The sequence below is a fragment of the Abramis brama genome (genome assembly GCF_963993115.1).
Source record: "Abramis brama genome assembly, chromosome: 11".
Classification (NCBI taxonomy): Eukaryota; Metazoa; Chordata; class Actinopteri; order Cypriniformes; family Leuciscidae; genus Abramis; species Abramis brama.
This window is the reverse complement of record NC_139973.1, coordinates 9,474,322-9,494,473: the sequence shown is the minus strand read 5'-3', so window position 1 is coordinate 9,494,473 and position 20,152 is coordinate 9,474,322. Positions and strand designations below refer to the sequence as shown.

The 20,152-nt window shown below is 37.9% G+C and overlaps 1 protein-coding gene across 2 annotated transcripts; it reads right to left on the bottom strand.

Moving 5' to 3' along the window:
• Positions 1-8,337: 8,337 nt before the first annotated feature.
• lrrn1 (leucine rich repeat neuronal 1) lies at positions 8,338-19,151 on the bottom strand. 2 transcript variants are annotated; one of them, XM_084129927.1, is made up of 2 exons: positions 18,823-19,151; positions 8,338-11,514 (listed from the first exon to the last, which is right to left on the bottom strand). In XM_084129927.1, exon 2 carries the CDS (start codon positions 11,276-11,278, stop codon positions 9,125-9,127), a length of 2,154 nt encoding a protein of 717 aa, XP_083986053.1. In that variant the 5' UTR covers positions 11,279-11,514; positions 18,823-19,151; the 3' UTR covers positions 8,338-9,124. The 2 variants fall into 2 exon arrangements, with proteins under 2 accessions (XP_083986053.1, XP_083986054.1); XM_084129928.1 differs by lacking the exon at positions 18,823-19,151 and adding an exon at positions 17,274-17,926.
• Positions 19,152-20,152: the final 1,001 nt, after the last annotated feature.

Sequence of the window (20,152 nt, the reverse complement as noted above, 5' to 3'; positions counted from 1 at the left end):
TATTTTTATTTCTGTAAGCCAAACTGAAGATGTCAGGCAATGCTCAGGCTTGGCTTCCCACACACTGTGAGGGGAGATTAAATTTTGATTAATTTCTCACAGCTAGCGGTGGCGGCTATGGGCTAGTTTGATGAGCATGGCACAAGGGAGGTCACTAAAGATTCACTCGACTCTAATCTGACCTGGGTTAACCCATGATTCTTGCGTTTTATTCAACAGTACCGTTAATAACTGACTTTAAAGCTACACTGTGTAATTTTTTAAGTTGATTCTTAGCAAAAAATACTTTGTTCTTTCAAAATGATATGTGCTCATTAATGTGTAATTACTTCTACCAACTAATCAATTCTCGTAAGCGTAGAATCTGCCATTTACGAGCAAGCCGCTCGAATGGCGGCAGCCATGTTGCGCCTCCATCTTGAAAATACATGTGCCAAAGAGGGACATACCTAGAAATTCAAGATTGGCCTTTTGCGTTTTTACACTCAGTGGCACCGTGACGAATGCAAAGGGGAGATTACTCCCGACTGCCGGCAGATTTGAAATAATCCGGCCACCGTAGGAGTTAAAACGCCCTCGGAATGGGAGGGGCTAGAAAGTAATATTCAGTTGGCAGTCATAAACAATTTCACCGCTAGATGGGAGAAAATCCTACACAGTGTAGCTTTAAAGAGTTAGTTCAACCAAAAATGGAAATTCTGTCATTAATTCTGTCCCTCGTGTCGAGAAAGGTAGGAAAGACATCGTTAAAGTAATCCATATGACTCCAGTGGTTTAACCTCAATTTTTAAGTGACGCGAGTACTTTGTGATTTTTTTTTTACCACTTTATGTACAAAATAATATTATCCAAAGCGTGTTCACGGCAGGCAACAATTTCAGCTCTCGCCTTAAGGCCTGGTTCACACCGGACGCCGAAGTGACGCGTAAGCGGCGCGGAACGGAGGCCGCTTCCTTTCGGCGCCCATGTTAACCTATGGTGTCGTTCACACCAGACGCGGAGCGCCGCGGCCGGCCCGCGCCGTGAAGCGCCAGTTTCGGCGTCTGGTCTATTTTTTGCGCGAGCTGCGAGTGATCCGCGTCAATTCTGGCAGGAAGTCACACCAAGAAACACGACAATCCGGTCAATTGTCAAAATATAAGCAATTTTCAAAAATTAAAATACCGCGAGTGACAAATGCGATCATATTTGTGTATTTAAACAGACTAGAAAGATGAAAACAAACAAAGAAAAAACACAACAAAATAGATTTAATAAATTTGAAGAGAGGATGTATATTTCAACGGTATATCTACACTACTACTGTCTACCATATTCTCTCTCTGGCTGCGTGCGTGTCTCGACAACGGATTAATAAAAGAAGTGTATAAACTTCTTGGTTACAGAAACATGGTGTATTCATTTTATGAGGTTATTTACTTACCCATGATGTAAAAAATAGCTCTGAATAAACAACAACTGAGCAGAAGCGCTTGTCGACCGCCGCGGAGAATACGCGTCTGGTGTGAACAGGCAGGCGCCGGACCGTGCGTGATTTTCCGTTCCGCGCCGCTTCCGCGTCGCTTCGGCGTCCGGTGTGAACCAGGCCTAACACCTGCGGCGCATGTGCGTTGTGTTAATGCGCGAGTCTGAAGACAACACGCATGCGTCATGATGCTCTCATGAAAGCGCGTTGCAGATCTTAAATAAAGTGGTAAATTGTGGGGGGGTTTTTTGCACAAACAAAGCACTCGCGTCAGGTTAAACCACTGGAGTCACATGGATTACTTTAACGATGTCTTTCCTATTGTTCTGGACCTTTAAAGTGGTAGTTGTATTGGATCTCTATGGAGGGACAGAAACTTCTCGGATTTCATTAAAAATATCTTCATTTCTGTTTTGAAGATGAACGAAGGTCTTACGGATGTGGAACGACACAAGGGTGAGTAATTAATGACAGATTTTTCATTTTTGGGTGAACTAACCCTTTAAGTTGTGCATGATGGAAACCGTAATGTGATTTAAACTGTATAGCCTACTTAAGAAATGTGTGGTTTTTTTATATTATTATTATTTTTATCTCTATATTCTCAGGTGATAATTGGGTGTTGATTAGAAACTTTTAGGGGATAAAAGAAATGACAAATCGACATTTTGGGATATGGTGGTACTATCACGATCCACACACGGGAAACAGGGGTAGATCCAAAATGCAGTACTTAATAGGGTAATCCGTAAATCATTATCCAGTCCAAGCAAAGGTCAAAATCCAAAAGGCAATCCAACACAAGAAACAAAACAAGAAACAGGCAAGAACAGAACCAGGTAGAACAGACATCCGAAGTGGTGTGATACATAACAAGGACTCCGTAACAAACACTAAACAGGCAGGGTCTATATAACACAGAACTAACAATGATAATGGGGAACAGCTGAGTGCAATGATACAGTGATGGGTACAGACAAGGATTGTGGGGAATGCAGTTCATAATGTGGATGACACCGTGGGGAAGAGGACTTCTAGTGGACACCCAGGGAACACAAACCAGACACTGTGACAGGTACGAGAACTGTCTGCAACCCCTTCAGAAAGTCCAGCATTTTTGAGACACTTAATGTAGGCCTAGTCTAAAAACATGACAGGATGCATTTTTTTTTAAGTTGCATTTAAATTCCACAAGGCTCAAAAACCTGTTTGAACAGGCATGATGCTTCTGCATAGACTGACAATATTCACACATAAAACACATCACAGTGCCTGTCAGATTCTTCTTCGGGATGCATGCAGAAAGGATTACGCAGATGCTATTATGGTTAATTTGCCATCAATATTCAGTCGCTTCACACTGAAGTCTTTTTTTTTTACACCTCTGAGAAGCTACAAGGTATTTTTTGCAGCTCTTTCCCTGCAGGGAGTTGACCTTGTCAGTGATATTTCTGTCTGAGTGCCTAGAGGCATCTCACAGACGCCACTGCCAGTTTTGGCAGGTAGAGAAATGGCGGGTTGCCGCAGAAACAGGACCGCCGGGAGGGGACATACAGCAGATTCCTGCAGACTGGATTTCAGCACGTCTGCAGAATAAAGATTGACTGTAAAGAGCAACTGCAGCCATCACTGTAGGATATTGGTCTTTTAATGTTGATCTGATAATCTGATTAAAATATGCTTCAAACATTTCAAAAAATTTATTCAGTAGGCTAATTAACCAGGATTTAAAATGTGACGAAAAAGTTAAAAATAAAATGATACCTCATACTGTACCAGCAGATGCCTGTGATAGTAGCAATTACATTTATTATTTTTTACTTAATACGCTTTATTATTTTATTATGAATATTAACTATTTCAAAACTAAAAAATCTTCTAAAAAAATCCTAAATAAATTATAAACAATAAAAAATGTATACAGAGTAAATGAAAAGCAATCGTGCAGTAAATAATGAATTTATGTATTAAAGTCACCATGAAATCCAAATTGACAATTCTTTTTTTTTAATGGAATACTGCAGTATTTATTATACCGTATTTATCTGTGCTCATCATTGTTGTTGTTTTTTTTAATTCATGTGACCTCTTAATCTTTAATCAAAATAATGTCCCCTTCACTTGCCTTCTGATGATGTGTTTACTGGTGAGAGGGCGGGGACTCACATGAGATCACAGCAATAGCAAACCACAACCATCCAATCAATTCCTGATGGACAAAATCAAGTCCCATCCTAAATTTTTTCTTGTCCGAGAAGCTGTTTCACTCGAGCCACTTTCACACAGCGCATTGATCCCAGAAAATTGCCATCGAATTGCAAGAGTGCCTTCTATTTGAACGCAAACACGTCCCAGGGTGGGGACCTAGTAAAATTCCTGGGATCACATTATCAGTGTATTTTCCAGAATCTCTGTGTGAAAGGGGCTTCGGATATGTGTCTCAATAGGGAAGAGAAGACTATTGCAACTTCTTTGTTATGTTGACTTTAAAAAGAACTAGACCAAAACACCAAGAACAGTATGCAGTCAAGATCAAGACTTGAACACTGCTAGAACAAGCCATGACATTCAGTGACATTTAAAGTATATTCCATACCCTTTCAAAAGTCGACAACATCAATGACAGGATGGACACTCTTTTAATATTTACGTAAGGGTTAATGCCCGACGAGGTGTCCATTGTCAGGTATTAATGGACGACGGCGAAGCGTGAACCGTCTGACGCGCAGCGGAGGACGGTTGCCTCCGCCGAAGTCCATTAATACCTGACAATGGACACCTCGAAGGGCATTAACTCGCTTATACCATGGTCACTTGCCAAATAACACGTTTTTAAAACATTAGTTTATATTTTAATTAGTTTTACAATCGAAATCTAAAGTTTTTACAAACAATAACTTGGTTTCCTTGGTTACGCCTGACAGTTTATTTAGCAACCTGAGATATTTATAGTCCGCTCAGCTCGTGGAACCCTTCAGTTTACTGCCTGTTGCTATGGTTACTCACAGCTGATGTAGCCAACGCATTTATTTATTAATTTCGAACGGTAAACAGTCAGTTTCACCAGAACTCCTTTACTAGGTGTCCTCTATCACTTTTTAATGGACACCCTGCAGCCAATCAGAATCGAGTATTCACCCAGACCATGGTATAAAAAGTAATATTACATCCTTCCAGCTCATAACCGGCCCTATTCTAGTCGTTTAGAATCTCAAAGCAGTGGCTACAATCTATGGTCAACAGGTCAAGTACACTTGCTTGTAGCTCCACCTCAAGCAAATAGATATCTTCATCTATATGAGCCAATTTACTTAAGAGATCCCACCAGTCAGCTGGCTGGGCATAAGAAATGGAGCTGTCCTAATGGAAAAATCTTGTTGGAGGAGCATGAAAGGTCATTTAATTTATTCCAGCTCCAGTGAACCATCTCTTATGTTCTTTAACCAACAGCTGTGACTGTGATGACCTATATCTACAGCTATTAGCGTAATGCTGGTGCAGATTCAACGGCACACCTCATCCATTCCATAAGGCCATGCTTGTGATATCATCATTATAATAATTATATATTGTATATATTATTGTGAGTGCAATCATAGAAGAGATAAGTAAACTGAAATTCAATTGAAAAATTCAAGCTAAAACAAAAAAGGGGTAATCAGAAAAATGAATTCAGCTACAGTCTTTTTGGGTTCAGGTAAAATAATGCTCCACTTGTGTTTCCAATGGAGTAACACACAAGCAGTGGTTTCCAATTCTCTCTGACACTGTTGTAGAACAGAACTGAGCTGGACGATGACATAATGTTTTACTAAACTGCTTTATAGATGAAATGAACTAATTTAATAATGGATGATCTTTACAACAGAACTAAATCTACTTTGAGAACTGACTTCAGCTGAACAATAGCCAAAATGCATTATTATCACTGTAAAGCTGCTTTGAAACAATCTGTATTGTATAAAGCACTATATAAATAAAGGTGACCTGACTGACATGACTTTCCTCAAATTGGCCTTTTTAAAACAAAATCAATGCAGTTGTGTCAGATCAATATGGGATTCCCTGGGGAGATTTCACAGCCTCAGCGGCATCAGAAAGATCTCCCCTTTTTGTCAACACTGAGGAGCAACAGCCTGGACGACGTGTTAAATCATTTCTGTCCAGACCTGATGATAGTCCACATGTTTGTCACACTTACTTCAAGACCCATGCTGCAACACTCCTGATTTTGGTACTAAAAGACACAAAACTTTATACCTAAAAATCATGCCTATAAAGAAAATGACCTGGCATTTTATTATAATTATTGCAAACCAAGTAGCGCAGATTTTATTTGAATAATAATAATTATTATTATTGGTATTTATTTCTATTTGTATAAAAACAGAAAAATTAACAATAAAATATAAAGTCATATATCAACTTTAGATTACTGTATTACACTTAGGCTAATATTGTTGGGCATTTCACCAATTCATCTTTTTTTTCAAGACTATTGCATCCTGTCAGTATGAGAACACTTGGCATGAAGTCAAGGGTAGCTGACAGAAAGCAATTAAATACCTGAGCAGCCCAAGGAGGAACCTCCTCCAGTTTAATCTTTGGCAAATCCTTAGCTCTGTGTGGGTGATTCTTAATTATTCCTCAGAGTCCTTTTCACCTGGCTCAACGTATTGAGTCTATAGCAATCTTTCAGTCTCGGCTCACGAAAGAGGTATAGGTTATGTCCCCGAAGAGGCAAAAGAGCTTCATTAGAATGTAATGTTCTCTCTGTGATGAAATGAACTGGTAAATGCTGATAAAAGTTTCTTTGGTAAGGAAGAAATTATGAGAAACTGTAAGACAGGTATAGCCTTAAAGGTCCCATATTGTCAAAAATGAAATTTCCTGGCTTTTTTCATGATAAAAGAGGTCTAGGGGCTATGTAACTACCATATAAGTTTCAAAACAGTCAATCCACAGACAAATGCACACAGCCTGCATAAAGTAGCTGTGCCTTTTCACGAGCCGTTGTGACTTCCGTAAAAATGTGATGTCAGAACTACTCAGTCACCGCCTTCAGTCACCACCCCAAGCACTGGCCACCGTCCTTCACTCCTTTTGCCCAACCCCAGACAACACCGTTGCTGATCGAGCAACAACAACTCGGAAACATGTCGAGAAAATGCTGTTCAGTCGATGGATGTAGAGACCTGCACTCCCGCGGGACCAAACGCAACAGAGTGCGGCACGGGACTAGATTTGATGGCCGAGTGTGGGCTAAGGGTACTCGTGTGTGTGCGGGTTGCGGGGAGAATAAAAAGATTTGCGGAATCGCGGGACTCCCGCAAAATCAATATATATAAAAATAAAACATCTAAAAACAAATAAATTGTTATTCATATGTTGCACAAAAGCTACAAGAATAACTAAAACTAAATAAAAACATTTACAGGCCAGAACGAGTTTCTATTTATAACACGTTTGCAGCATTGAGCAATGTAGCCAATCACAGACATATGTGTTGATTTCATGAACGCAATGGCCAATGAGATGCATTTAAGATAGAATCCACTCACCGCTCAAAACTGAGTTTTTGCTCGGTGCTGAATTCTGCATGCTGGCAAATCCTCTGATTATAACAAACAAAGTGTTGACATTATGAAAGATTTATTGTGCAGTCAGCTTCACTGATAATAACAGAGCTTTGTGAGATTGCGATGAACTGAGATGTCAGCTTTTTAGGAATTATTATGGGAGCGCACTTTGTCAGTTGCCTATGCTTGCTTTTATCTTAAATTAACAGTTGTTTGTGAATGTTTATGCTTTAATAACAAATAATTTATCACCATCATTACAGGTGTTTTATTTACCTTACTTGTGAGCATCATTAAGCCACAGCAGACTACAGCATACATGACCCTAGTCACTTGTGGTTGGCCTGGCCGTGCATCACTCAGAAAACAACAGGCCAATCAGAAGAGAGGCTCATGAATATTAATTAGACAGGCCAAAATCGACCGGTTCTTGGCAGAGCTCCTGAGAAAGGAGCTGTAAAAAATATATTGAGATGGTTTTTGGTACTTATATAAAATAAAACTCCAGAAAGGTGTACAATATGGGACCTTTAACTTCATCTGACAGTTGAATGATTTGACTGATAGATTGAACGTTTCTCCTTAATTATTGTTAAATGTGATCAATCATCTGGGATACTGACCAGCTCATTAGTTTATTGCATACTCACCAATAAATATGTGGACATTTAATATTGATGAGTTGAAATTATTTTATAATTAGAAAATAGCTGAATGCCAATCAGAATCAAGTAGCCTATTCTAGAGATTAGTTTAATAAAATATTGTATCAAACAATAGATATTTCGTATAGAGAGTAAATGCATAATCAAATGTGATACAATGTATATAGCAAGGATCCTTGACACCAAAGGTGGGAGTCTTATTTCATTGATTAAAGATACTTCCAGAAATTGTCTTCTCCTTTCATCAGAGAATACTGAGGGATTTCCCACTCCAATAATTATATTGATAAGTAAAAACTGATTGCATTAGTAGTCTCTAGGCCAGATTTGTGAGTGGGTCATAATTTCCCATTGGAGAGCTATTGAATTGCAAAGAGGCAATCAAACTGCTGGCATGAGCAATGTTTCAAAGGCTCAATATACCCCTTTAATGTAGTTTTGGGGAATTCTTTGAATTTATGAATCTCCTTAGGTAATTCACATACTGAAGCCTGTGAACGTTTGATATTAGTAAGAGACGTAGCATTTGGCTGATTAAAACCAAGCTGAAATAAGAAAATAAGATGTCTGAAATAATAATTACAAAAGATAGAACAGAAAATTATAATAATGACACTTGAAAATCATTGTATAAAAAATATCAGAACAAAACTGTATTTTATTTTTGTTTGCGCTGTAATATGCAACATATTTTGCATGTGTAAATTACAACAAAATTAAATGATTAACAGATTCTAGCCAATTAAAAAAAGAAGAATCTGAGTAATTAAAAAAAAAGCATTTTTCTACTACCTAATTATTTAACATTCACATTTCTATTGCTGGTTTACAATTCTTAAATCTGCAAAGTTAAGTTCTAAATCAAAAATTGCTTTTGAGAAAATCCAAAATGTTCAAATTATAGTTGATACAACATTACAGAACAATTGCTAACATTTTTCAATAGACAGTGTATCAAGTCTAAACTCACCTTGTCAGCTTAAACTGGAGTCAAAGACAAATTTTTTAATATATTTCAGTGCACAACAGTTAAACTGTCTTACGCAAGAGAGAAAGAAACAATGCATTCTCTATGAATACTGCCAAAGACATATCAATATTGGATCAGATACAGTACTACAGCATCAATCGACCCAAAGTCAATCCTTGACATTATCTATGCTGTGCTATGAAAATATAATGAACGAAAAAGAAAAAGCACAGCTACTAACATGTCTCGGAAGCTAAACAAAGCTGCCATATTGAAAGTCAAAGAAGATGAAAAGGCAATACACCCTACTAAAAAGTCAGAGATATCAGTCTGAATAGTTGCTTGCAAGTAAGCAAAGCAGAAAAACGAAATCCATGTATTTTTTTGCACAAATAAGTAAAGATGTGTCTTTGTGCTCTAAAGAAGAACAAAAGTCTGGTAAGCTTCACCACATGTAATAACTTCTTGTTGTGTCCACCTGTGTCGGCTTAGTGTCTGAAGAACCGTCCTTGTCCTTTTCGCTGTCTGCCTCCCATAAGTTAATGAGGGGAGGATACAGTTCGTTTAGGGGGATGGAGGAGGTTTTCTGCATGTACTTCTTTAAGGAGTGATGGTAGTTCTTCCTCTTCCATCTCTTTGCAATGTACACCGTGATAGAGCCTAGGCTGATGATGGCCAGTATTGTGCCCATGACACCTGCCAGAGCCGTATTGGTGCCTTGCTCTGAGATTTCCACAGCAAATGTGGCGTGCTTGGTTGTGACGTTGACGCATGACTTTTGGGTCTGCTGGTGGATATTGGAGACCGAGAGACAGACCTCATACTCAGTAGCAGGCTGAAGGTGTGTGAGGTTGTACTCATGAACATCTACAGGAACTTTAGCTGTGTAGGTGATGTGAGGGTTGTCGATTTTCATGGTGGCAGACGACCACTTTAGATTGGACGTCATGACATTGGAGTTCACTTTCCAGGACACTAAAATTGAGTGGGACTCGGTTTGTTTCACGTAGATCTTCATAAGCTGGGTGCTATCCAGGAGAGTTCCATTAACTCGAATGGCAGTCACCCGAGTGTCCGCTCCTTCTGTATTTTGGGCCACACAGGTGTAGTGGCCAGAGTCGTCCACCTGAATATGTGATATGCGCAGAGTCCCTGTGCTGCTGAGTTGGTATTTATTGGACACTGTATCTATCATGACTTTGTTACCAGACGGGGTCACCCAGTATATTTCCGGTTCAGGTTCAGCCATAGCACGACAGTCAAGGTCTACCGTCATCCCGATGTCTAGGTTGAGGTGATTGGGGAATGTGTCGTGAGAAATCATGGGCAGACACTGGCCTGAAGTTTCAAGAGAAAGTATGTCTCTCACACGCTGACCTCTAACCTCAAGTGGCATTGTGCAAAACATGGAAAGAGGCTCCATAAATCGAATGGTTGTCTTGTTTGAGCTCATCCACTGAATTACACAGTCGCAGCGTAGCGGGTTGCTGTGGATACTGATCTCCCTCAGGTTGGGCAGGGACTCTGCCGTAGCCTGGTAGAGGGAGTTTAGAGCATTGTTATTGAGCATTAGACTCTCTAGTGACGGCAAGTCACGGAACGCTAAACGGCTCACATAGGAAAACTTGGGGTTGTTGGTGGCTTCGAGTTTGGTCAACTCTGGGAGGTTATCCAGGGCAAAGCGATCAATAGACACAAGTTCTCCCATGTTGTTAATGCCAAGTTCTTTCAGCCTTAGCATGTTTTTAAAGTCCCCCTCTTGAATTTTATGTATTGGGTTCTTGTTCAAATCCAGGAACTTCAGGTTTGGAAGCTTCTGCAGAGCAGTCTGTGGCACCCGAACTAGTTTATTGTCATAGAAGGAGAGGCTCTCCAGGTTGTCTAGTCCAACAAACGCATTGCCTGGGATATCAGTGAGCTCCATTCCTGCCAGGACCAGGCTTCTCAAGTTGGTAAGGGGTCTGAAGTTCAAATTCAGGATGCCGACCACAGGATTTTCCCCAATCATCAGGATCTCCAGGTTGGGGGTTGATTCAAACCAACGACTGTCAATGGCCTTGAGTCTGTTGGAGTTCAGATGGAGTCTCAGAAGGTTACGCAATCCGGCAAAGGCATTGGGTGCAATGGAGCTGATCTGATTGTGATTAATGTACAGCTCCTGTAGATTGGTGAGGTCTTGCAAACTGAAGTCAGGCATCTCGACTATTTGGTTTTCCTCCAGGTGAAGCGTCGTGAGTTGTGACATGTTGGTCAGGCCAATATCACGGATGTTGCTGAAGTTGTTCTGGGACAGGTCGAGTTCTGTGAGATTCAGCAACTGCTCCAGTTCCTCGCTAGTTCTGGCAATGTAGTTACTTTGCAGAAGCAACACCTGTGTGTCAGCGGACAGGTTCCCAGGGATGCGTGTAAGGTGAAGGTCATTGCAATCAACGGTAGTTGCTTCTCTGTAGGTGGACTGGGGTGTGAACCAAGGCCGGATCTCACACACACAAAGCTGCGGACATTCTGTACTCTGAACTGAAGAGAGGCCAAGTAAAGCCAAAAACAGGAAGAAACAAATCTGGCCCTGCACAACAAAAAAGAATGTCCCTCTTGCCATTCTGACTGTACGTGTTTATCCCTTTCAGATCTGAGCTGGAATTCCTATAGCACCAAAGAGATGGTGAGGTGAGATTCTCATTCAATAGAAGTGTTGCAAAACAGTCCTTTTATCCCTCTGCAAGCTTGAACAGCGAAGTCAAAGAGCTTCCGAATGATTTAAAAGGGTGTAGTTCCTGTGGGCTCATATAGGTTTGAAACTTCCTCACAGTGTGAACTTTAGACTGGAGAGTTGGCCTATAGGAAAAATAACAAACAGAAAAGATTGTGTTACAACAATCAATGGAACAATTCCATGACATGAAAAGTTATGTTATATAAGCTTATATAAGCATATTCAAATAAACGTAAAGTATATGAGATGAAAGCAGAAAGTATGGATTCAAACAACGGAAAAAATGTTAAATTCACATGACTAAAGCACAAATGCACATGACTGAAGCAAACATTGCATTAACATTTTTTGATTTTTGTCAAATTTTCTAGGTAAAAATATATATTATTGAAACAACACTTGTTTGAAGAATAAACAAGGAAAAATATCTTATTTTCAACACTTGCAAAAATACACTTTTGCACTTTTTCTCAAGTAAACCAATCTTGTTTTAAAGATTTTTTTTTAGATATTTTAAACAAGTAAATAAATGACAGACATTTTGCAATTAACATAATATGAAATAGAAATTATATATATTCATGTATAATTTGAATATATCTAAGCTTTTTAGTTAAAACATTTTCAACATTTTCAACTATAAAACAGTGTTAGAACAGATATACAGCTTGTAGATTACACAAAAATAGCTAAATAAACTAAGCATTATGAATAATGAAAATAAAACTTCTCAGAAGCAAGTAAATTGGAAAGAGATCTGCCGAACTTTGTGACAGAATACAGTTACAAATACCTGTTTTAATTTTTACAATAATTGCTAGATATTTTTTTCTCTAAATACAACATTTAGAATAAATCAGTATATGAGTATAAAGGTAATATGTGAAAACCAGAGGCAGGGGCTTTTGTTCACTGGAATCTGACATGCTTGAAGGGGTGAATCAAAGAGGAAAGAAAGGCTGACCGAAAAGGAAGGAAATATCATTTCTCAGGTGATCAAACAATTGCTATTGTACACAAAGACCGAACATTAGTGAGGTGTAGAAATAATTCTATACATTTATCCAGTCTTTCCTGTCAAGATATTACCATAATACTGATTCAAAATGTTAAAGTTAAATAACTACAGTATACCTTTGCAGCATTCATGTAAATAAAACAAAATAAAAATAAGATATTATACAAATGTGAACCATGTAATACATAATAATAATAATAATAATTATAATAATAATTTGTTACATTTATATTTTCCGGGTACTTTCCAGCGCTTTACATGGAAGGGGGAAACTCCTCAACCACCATATCAAATCAACATTATCAAATCAGGTAAGCTTTACTTGATTCTGCAGGAAATGTTTTGTCCTAAATTACTGAAGATTACTAGAAGGAGTTTTGTTGAAGTTTGGAATGAAATAACCAAGCATATTAAGCATCCATCGCAAGCAATAGGCACAAAAAGGTGGCATGTTATTGTGCCTTTGACAGAGCAGTGAACGGGGCATCTGTTATCCCATATGGTGATAATGCTGATTCAATCACACAAACCGCAAGCCAGAGGGTCCATGCCAAATACCACCTTCATTAAGAACATATACTCCTCCACAAATGCTCAGCAGTGTTCATGTTTTAACTGCAATTATCAAAACAGTTGAACTGAAAGCATACGATTTAAAGACCTAAGATATTAAAAAAAATTCACCCACATCATATGTAGTACAAGAGGCAACAACATGCCAACTTCACTTCAGAGCTATGGAGTCTCTCATGAAGTTGAATCCACCAACAAATACAAGCTTGGACAGGTTGAACAATTTTAAGTCTCATACTCCCCATGACAATGAATGGAGGAAACATTGTACAGCTGGTGTAAATGAGTCCTTTAATGTGAGATTGGAAATCAATAAGAGGCCTGATCTCCCCCCTGTGGCCAAAAGAGCATCAGGGCAATTTAGAATGAAAGCTGACTGTAACTGCCAGTATCAGCAATTCTCATAAAAGAGTGTATAGTACGCAGATGGACCCGGCCTGTGTTATCGGAGATATCAGCACCGTCCTTAAAGTGTTTCGTAATGCAATACAAAATGACACCTCACACTGAAAGTGGAACTAAACTAGTAATGACGGGAGCGAAACCAGCAATAATTTAAGGGCAATTCACTATTTTAACACTGCAAAGGTCAATCAGAGGGGGAACTTCATTCAGTTGATCGCATGGGTTTGGACAAGAAAAATCATACAGTCAAAATATACATTATCTACAGTAATTATCTAGCTTGTAATACAATACATCACACAATGACATGTGAAATATCTTAATAAGGTAATTAAGATGGAAGATTAAACTTTTCTGTAAAATTTAAAGAGGGGCAGATAAATGAAAGAAAAATAGAAGGAATAAAGTGTTTCATCATTTTCCAGGAATAGCAACTAACAATTTTTTACCAGAATATGATCCATGCTTTTAATGACACTCAATTTACAAGATGTCTAAGCAGTCTCTTAAAGGGATAGTTCACTTTCATCATTGTAACCATTCCAACCTATATGATTTTTTCTTTAATTCAAAAGAATATCTTTTGAATATTATTTTTGTCCAAACACTGACAGTCAATGGGGTCCAAAACAACAATGGATCCCACTGACTTTCATTGTATGGAAGAAATAAATCAACTGAGTTTTTTAGAGTATCTTCTCACAGAAGAAAGTAAGTCATACAGGTTTGGAACGACATGAGGGTGAGTAAATGATGGAAATTTTCAGTCTGTTTAAATATACAGTACTATTACAGTATTTTCCATTGCTTAAAATCAGTAAACAATGGGTCATATGTGCCCTTATATTTTGCCATTTTCACATGAATTACGTTTCATTTTTACTAATATTGAGGTCAATCTCAGATTCAGCTCTTAATAGCAGTATTTACCAAAGTGGAGGCCAAAACCTTTTCAGTAGGATAAAGTAATCCAGCGATCACAATTTCATTTAAGACAGAATACTGGAGCTTAAAATTAAGCCACAATGTCAGCTCTATGTTTTTTAGATTAAGGCCTAGTTGTCTGTCTGTAGTTCAGAGACATCACTTCAGTTTCATTAAGTCTTCTGTGAGCCTTCTACTGATCTTTTGGCAGCCAAACTTGTTATCAAAGTAAAACTAATGTTGATGCATAGTGTTTTAAAATTACCCAGAGGCTTTAAATGTTTAAAGTATGGCCTTATAAATATATTATTATATTATAAATTAATATTACAATATGATGGTTAAAAATGAAAACCTCATAAAGAAGTTAATACAAGCAAGTAGAGGTATTTGGGGTAAAGTGTGTATACAAGCTGCAATTATGAATCGAAGAAACGTAACAAAATGTTTCTCAAAGCACCATTTGCCTAAGGACCGCAAATAGAACATCCTGATGATCTTCATAAATATTTACTCTTTATAGGTAAACAGGATCTGAGTCCAAATCTGCAGGCAAATTAATGGCTATTTACGCCATTCCAACCTCATTATGTGAACTTCTGCAGCCAGCTTGCTTCCTGTTGTCCAGCCTGTCATCCAGAACTTCCCCTAGTTTTAGATAACAAATGACAGCTGTGAAATTCAATGGGAGCCTATTTGAAACACCTGCCATTTCAGATCACAGACAGATGCAGATCTGTTCTCTGCAGAGAGCGGAGACTTCTGTTTTGAAGGCAGGTCTGATCTATGGGTCACAGTACTGCTAGTGTCTGACAGGTTAATTTTTCAAGTTTGAAGAAAATGTATACTTTAAGCTAGCAGTTTTACTTGAACTGTACACTAAAGCTAAACTGAGATTTGAGTGAAATCCTAAGTAGCCTCAAATTCTAATAGCTCAGATGATTACAACCATACAAGTCTGCCAATGAAACTTACAAAATGGCTGTAAAAACAAACCCTAAAGATATTTAGGTAATGAAGATACATTCTCCTATCTTCTAACTAAAGCAACCTCACTATGCTTTCAAAATCTCAGGTTTTAAATCTCAGCAGAAAATCAATATTCTAACTACTACAAACAACACTAATGGGTTCATGCTTGTATAAAAAAATAAGGGTATTTGGATTGGTACACAAGCCTAAGCTACTAATGGCCAGGATCTACACAAACGTTAGAACACATCATTTGTTGTTCATGATTTGATCCAGTGATTCATCAAGCCACTTACTGAATAGCAACAGAAACATTCTCTTGTTGCTACAGATATAAACAGGGCTGATTGTGTTGTTTCTCACAGCCTACATGACTTAAAATAAACTGTATTTGCTTTTCTAACTCTCTATATGCACAGTTTGCGGCAGAGGCAGAGGAAACACTGGAAATACATTCCCAGCATACAATACGAAAGTCCAAATAAACAAGTGGAGAAACTCAAAAGGCCTGTTAAAATGGCTTTTGACATCATCACCACCACCACCACAAAAAAAAAAAAAAAAAAAAATTGTCTCTAACTCCACAGCCCTTTCTCTGCTAATCACCCAAAGGATTCACTTCCTGAAAACCTTCACAGAAAGTGAGTGAGAAATTAATGGTAATTAATTTTATTCTTGGATCAAAAAGGGTTTGCAAAGGGCCAAGAGAGCAGATCTTTTCACATCCAACATCCAAGACCCTTTACGCTTGCCAACTCTTAATCTGAGGGGTATTATTAATTGCATGGTGAATCATAGCTTTACCCAGGGTTGAACTGTGAGGTAATGGCATGGGCGGTACTGTGCTGTAGAGATGGGGACTACTGTGAATGGCATAAAAACATTGATTGGCAATCAAATTGAGTCTCTGTGTCACTACACAAGGATAAGTGCTGAGGAGTAAATGCACAGGAGTCCCCAAAGGTCCCATTTCAGTTTCCAACTATTAGCACTTATAAATGTTGCTAAGTGAATCCCAGAATTTGGAATATCTAAAACTCAAAACCTCAAATAGCCTAGAATAATGGCATGTGAACAAACAATTTTAAATTAGTTTCTTCTAGTTTATAAATTTAAAATTCATATGTGTACATTACTAATGCTGTTTAAAATAAATATCTAAATACATAACTATTTATTTAAAATAATTATTTTATTGAAATTCTATTTGATTTAAAAATGCATTACATTCATAATGTATGATTTTACAAAACAGAATAATTACAATTCATACAGTCATGTCTTATTTATAAGAGCAGAATGTATTTTCCTCCTTCACCTGCTGTCCAAACAGATCCTTTGCAGAGTGATTTCTGAACCAGATTATGGTCACAGAATTAGTCAAACAGCTGCTTGGTCTATTCCACTCTTTATCTCTGTGGCCAACACAAGAGCCAGACTTGTTCTTTTCACATGGAACTGACCACTGTTGCTTCTAATCAACAGACTGATGCATTCACATGCACATTTATAGGAAAAAAACAATAACAGGCCTTTTAGAGGTCCAGACCGCCTTACATCTGTCTATTATATCTTATGTCATGATAAACCACAGTCTACAAGGTAATGGAAGTGACATAATAATATTTCAATGACTATTTGAATGACAAAGAAAAAACCCTTTTATATATAAAAGGGCTTTCTACACACATCTTCAAACAATACAGTAGTGTTTTCTATAAATAGGCCTATAACAGGTAAACATGACTACAAGAGCTATATAATTTCGAAAAATAATATTGATAGAACAGTTTTTATATCACCGACTGTCACCTATTTTATTCACATTATAATTTTTTCCTATTTTATTTTTATTTACATTATAAAATGTTCGTTATATAATATGAATTAATATTTCGATTAAAAAACTAGCCTATATGAGGCATAAAATCCTAAAATTATATTTTTTAAATTCCACAAATTAAAAAAATATTAAATTTTTCCACATACCTTTCAAAGATGTAACCACCTGCAGCCTACGCTATTGTCCTCATCTCATAATATGCCCGACATTTTCCCTTGCGTTGTTGTTGCTTATGAGGACGCTTCTCTTCAAATGTCAGAAAACAACTTCTGCAACAGACGCAACAGCTGCAACAAGGGGTGGCGTCCCCAGGGACAATACAAACCCCCTCCTCAAACCTCATTATACATCCTTCCCTGACTAAAAGACGTCTTCCCGTGTTTATTGTCTTTCCTATGGAAGTTGTGGCGTCTTATTTCGAATGAGTAAGCAACGAAACATCTGCTAGAGTGCCTGGACATTGAGATGCAAATCACATTTCTGCATCGCCAACCAGACCCCATGCGCGCGCCTGCGGTAAGCCAGCAATAACGGGATCAGATCAAAGTTTGCGATCGATGTCCGCCACAATTACAGTGTAAAATCACACTCGGGAGACTAAATATAACAAACGAGTCACTGCGAAGAATTTAAACTACACAAACGGGATAATTATAAAGAATTAGAAGTAGCCTAAAACTGTGGTACGCAACCAAATGCTTCATCCATTCAGTTAATGCAGTTTTGCATTCATGTTTTACACAATGCTTTTAAAAAGTCGACCGTATCCCATTCCCTTCACGTTCTGCTTACTCCATAGCATTATCGTTGTGGCATTATCTTTTACCACACTATCGTTCTGACAAACCCTGCATGCATTGTGTGAACTCATAAACAAACCATAAATTATGAAAAATCCCACACGTTTTGCCCTTGAACATCTCAAGCAACAGCCAGTGCGTCCTTGCTATTAAATGCAGTAAATCACGCTGTATGGCAAGCCATTTGAACAGTTATTTCTTAAAACTAACTATTATCAATTTTTATCTTACTGGTACTTATTTTTATATTATTAGTAGTTATATTGTAATTACCAGTAAGTTATCCAATATTGACTATCTACTCAATGCACATTTAATCCCCTACAAACTTGTATTTATTAGGCTACTAGTCAGCTATCCTAATAGTATCACATAACTATTCTATTGCTGGTAACAACTTGCTAAATTTTGTAACTGAATTTTGTTAAACATTTAAATATTGGGAAAGTTCCTATCTAATGATTAAGTATACTAATAGCCTATATCTAATAGTTGCAAGTGAAACTGACTTGGATTGCTTACTAATAATAATAATAAAAAAACTAAATACTATTTATTATAATTCTATAAATAAGTATTATTCATAAATAAGTAAGTGTTAATATGAAAAGAAACAGTAGTTAAATTAATCAATGCTAAACTGGCTTGCCATACATCCAATCCATAAAAGAAGCCTCAAAAGCAAAGCAACACAGATACCATCTATTTTCATCTAACCAAGGTAACACATTTTGGGCTGAGTTGCACAGCTCATTGTTACAGAATAAATGTAAGTGGCTATAGTTTTTTGTATCATTGCACCGCGCAGGATGGAACCTATGTAGTTGCACATGGTTAAGGTTTAACATGCAAAGGGAATAGCTATTTGAATGCTTCAAAATACATCTGAACATACCTCTTTGGCTTGGTACACGTTCCGAATGGCATTGAAGTCCTCCCTCCGCTCTGAATGGTTCATGCACTTACAGTATAGATACAGTATCTATGTCCTTGTGAACAGAAGAATGAGCACTTAAAGAAAATCCATAGATAATAAACACCATCACGTCGCTCATAAGTTCTGTATGTTGAACTGCTTAACGATTACAGCGGCATCATTTCGTTACATCCACTCCGCAAATATGCATGTGCAACCTTCGCCAAGCGCATGGTCAGGTTTTGCATGGATCCTTGCAACAGAAATCCGCTGACTGGCTCCCATCCGCCGCGTCTCCGTGTTACTGTGGAACCCGGGCTTCGTCGCCAAGGAAAATATGATGACAGCACCTGGCGCTGTCCAGGCGAGTCAGCTGATTCCCGAGCAGGCGATTGGTTGCTAGCCGGTGGCTGTCACTCGATTCCCAAGCAGAGCACCATCTGTTCAGGGATTGTTGTGATGCGAACAAAGGCGGGCATGGGGGAGCGCGGTGGGGATAACGCGGGGTGTGGAAGCTGAAATGCTAAGGAGGTGATATTCTCTTATGAGAACGTCTTCCACTGACTCCCTCCTCCTCTTTGACGTAGTGATGGAGGACTCTGCATGGTGTCCCACTCACCAAAGATTTACAATGAGACAATGTCCCTTTGTTCGATGCCTCACTTTGAGGAAAGTTTTTTTCTTCCTAATCCATCTATCTTTGTGCATTGTTTAGGCTAGTTGACATTTTCAGACAAAATTTCCTGTTTTAAAATAAAGCTTAGGCTACATTTGTTAATAGCTTAAAATAAAAACAAATTAATTTTGTGTGTGTGTGTGTGGTTATGATGGAAAAAGAGATTTGGGGGTTAATACAACTTCATGCTCTACATAACATGCAAAATAATACTAATAAATAAATAAATCTCATGAGACGCGGTGGATGAAAACATTTCTGATCTCATTTATTCGCCTGTTAATTAGTCTGCTCACAATAAGCACACTTGACGGGGGGAAAAACATCATGCAGTAAGCGTGAATGTCTGAATTTTTTTTTGTTTTGTTAATACATTGTTTTGGACCGATGAGCGAACTCAGGACTAAAGGTTAACACCAAAAACAATATCTATAACTATATTAGCATTAAAAAGTTGCTAGCCACCGCCAGCATTTTTGATAATTTGCACAAACGTTTCATGGCCCCCAGAATATTTTTGTTGTATTAATATCTTAATATGCACTGTAGCCTATCAAAAGAAAGAACAGACCCTCTACTTAAAAAAAAACTGTTTTATTCTAGCGTCATAATTTCTTTTTTTATCAACACTAA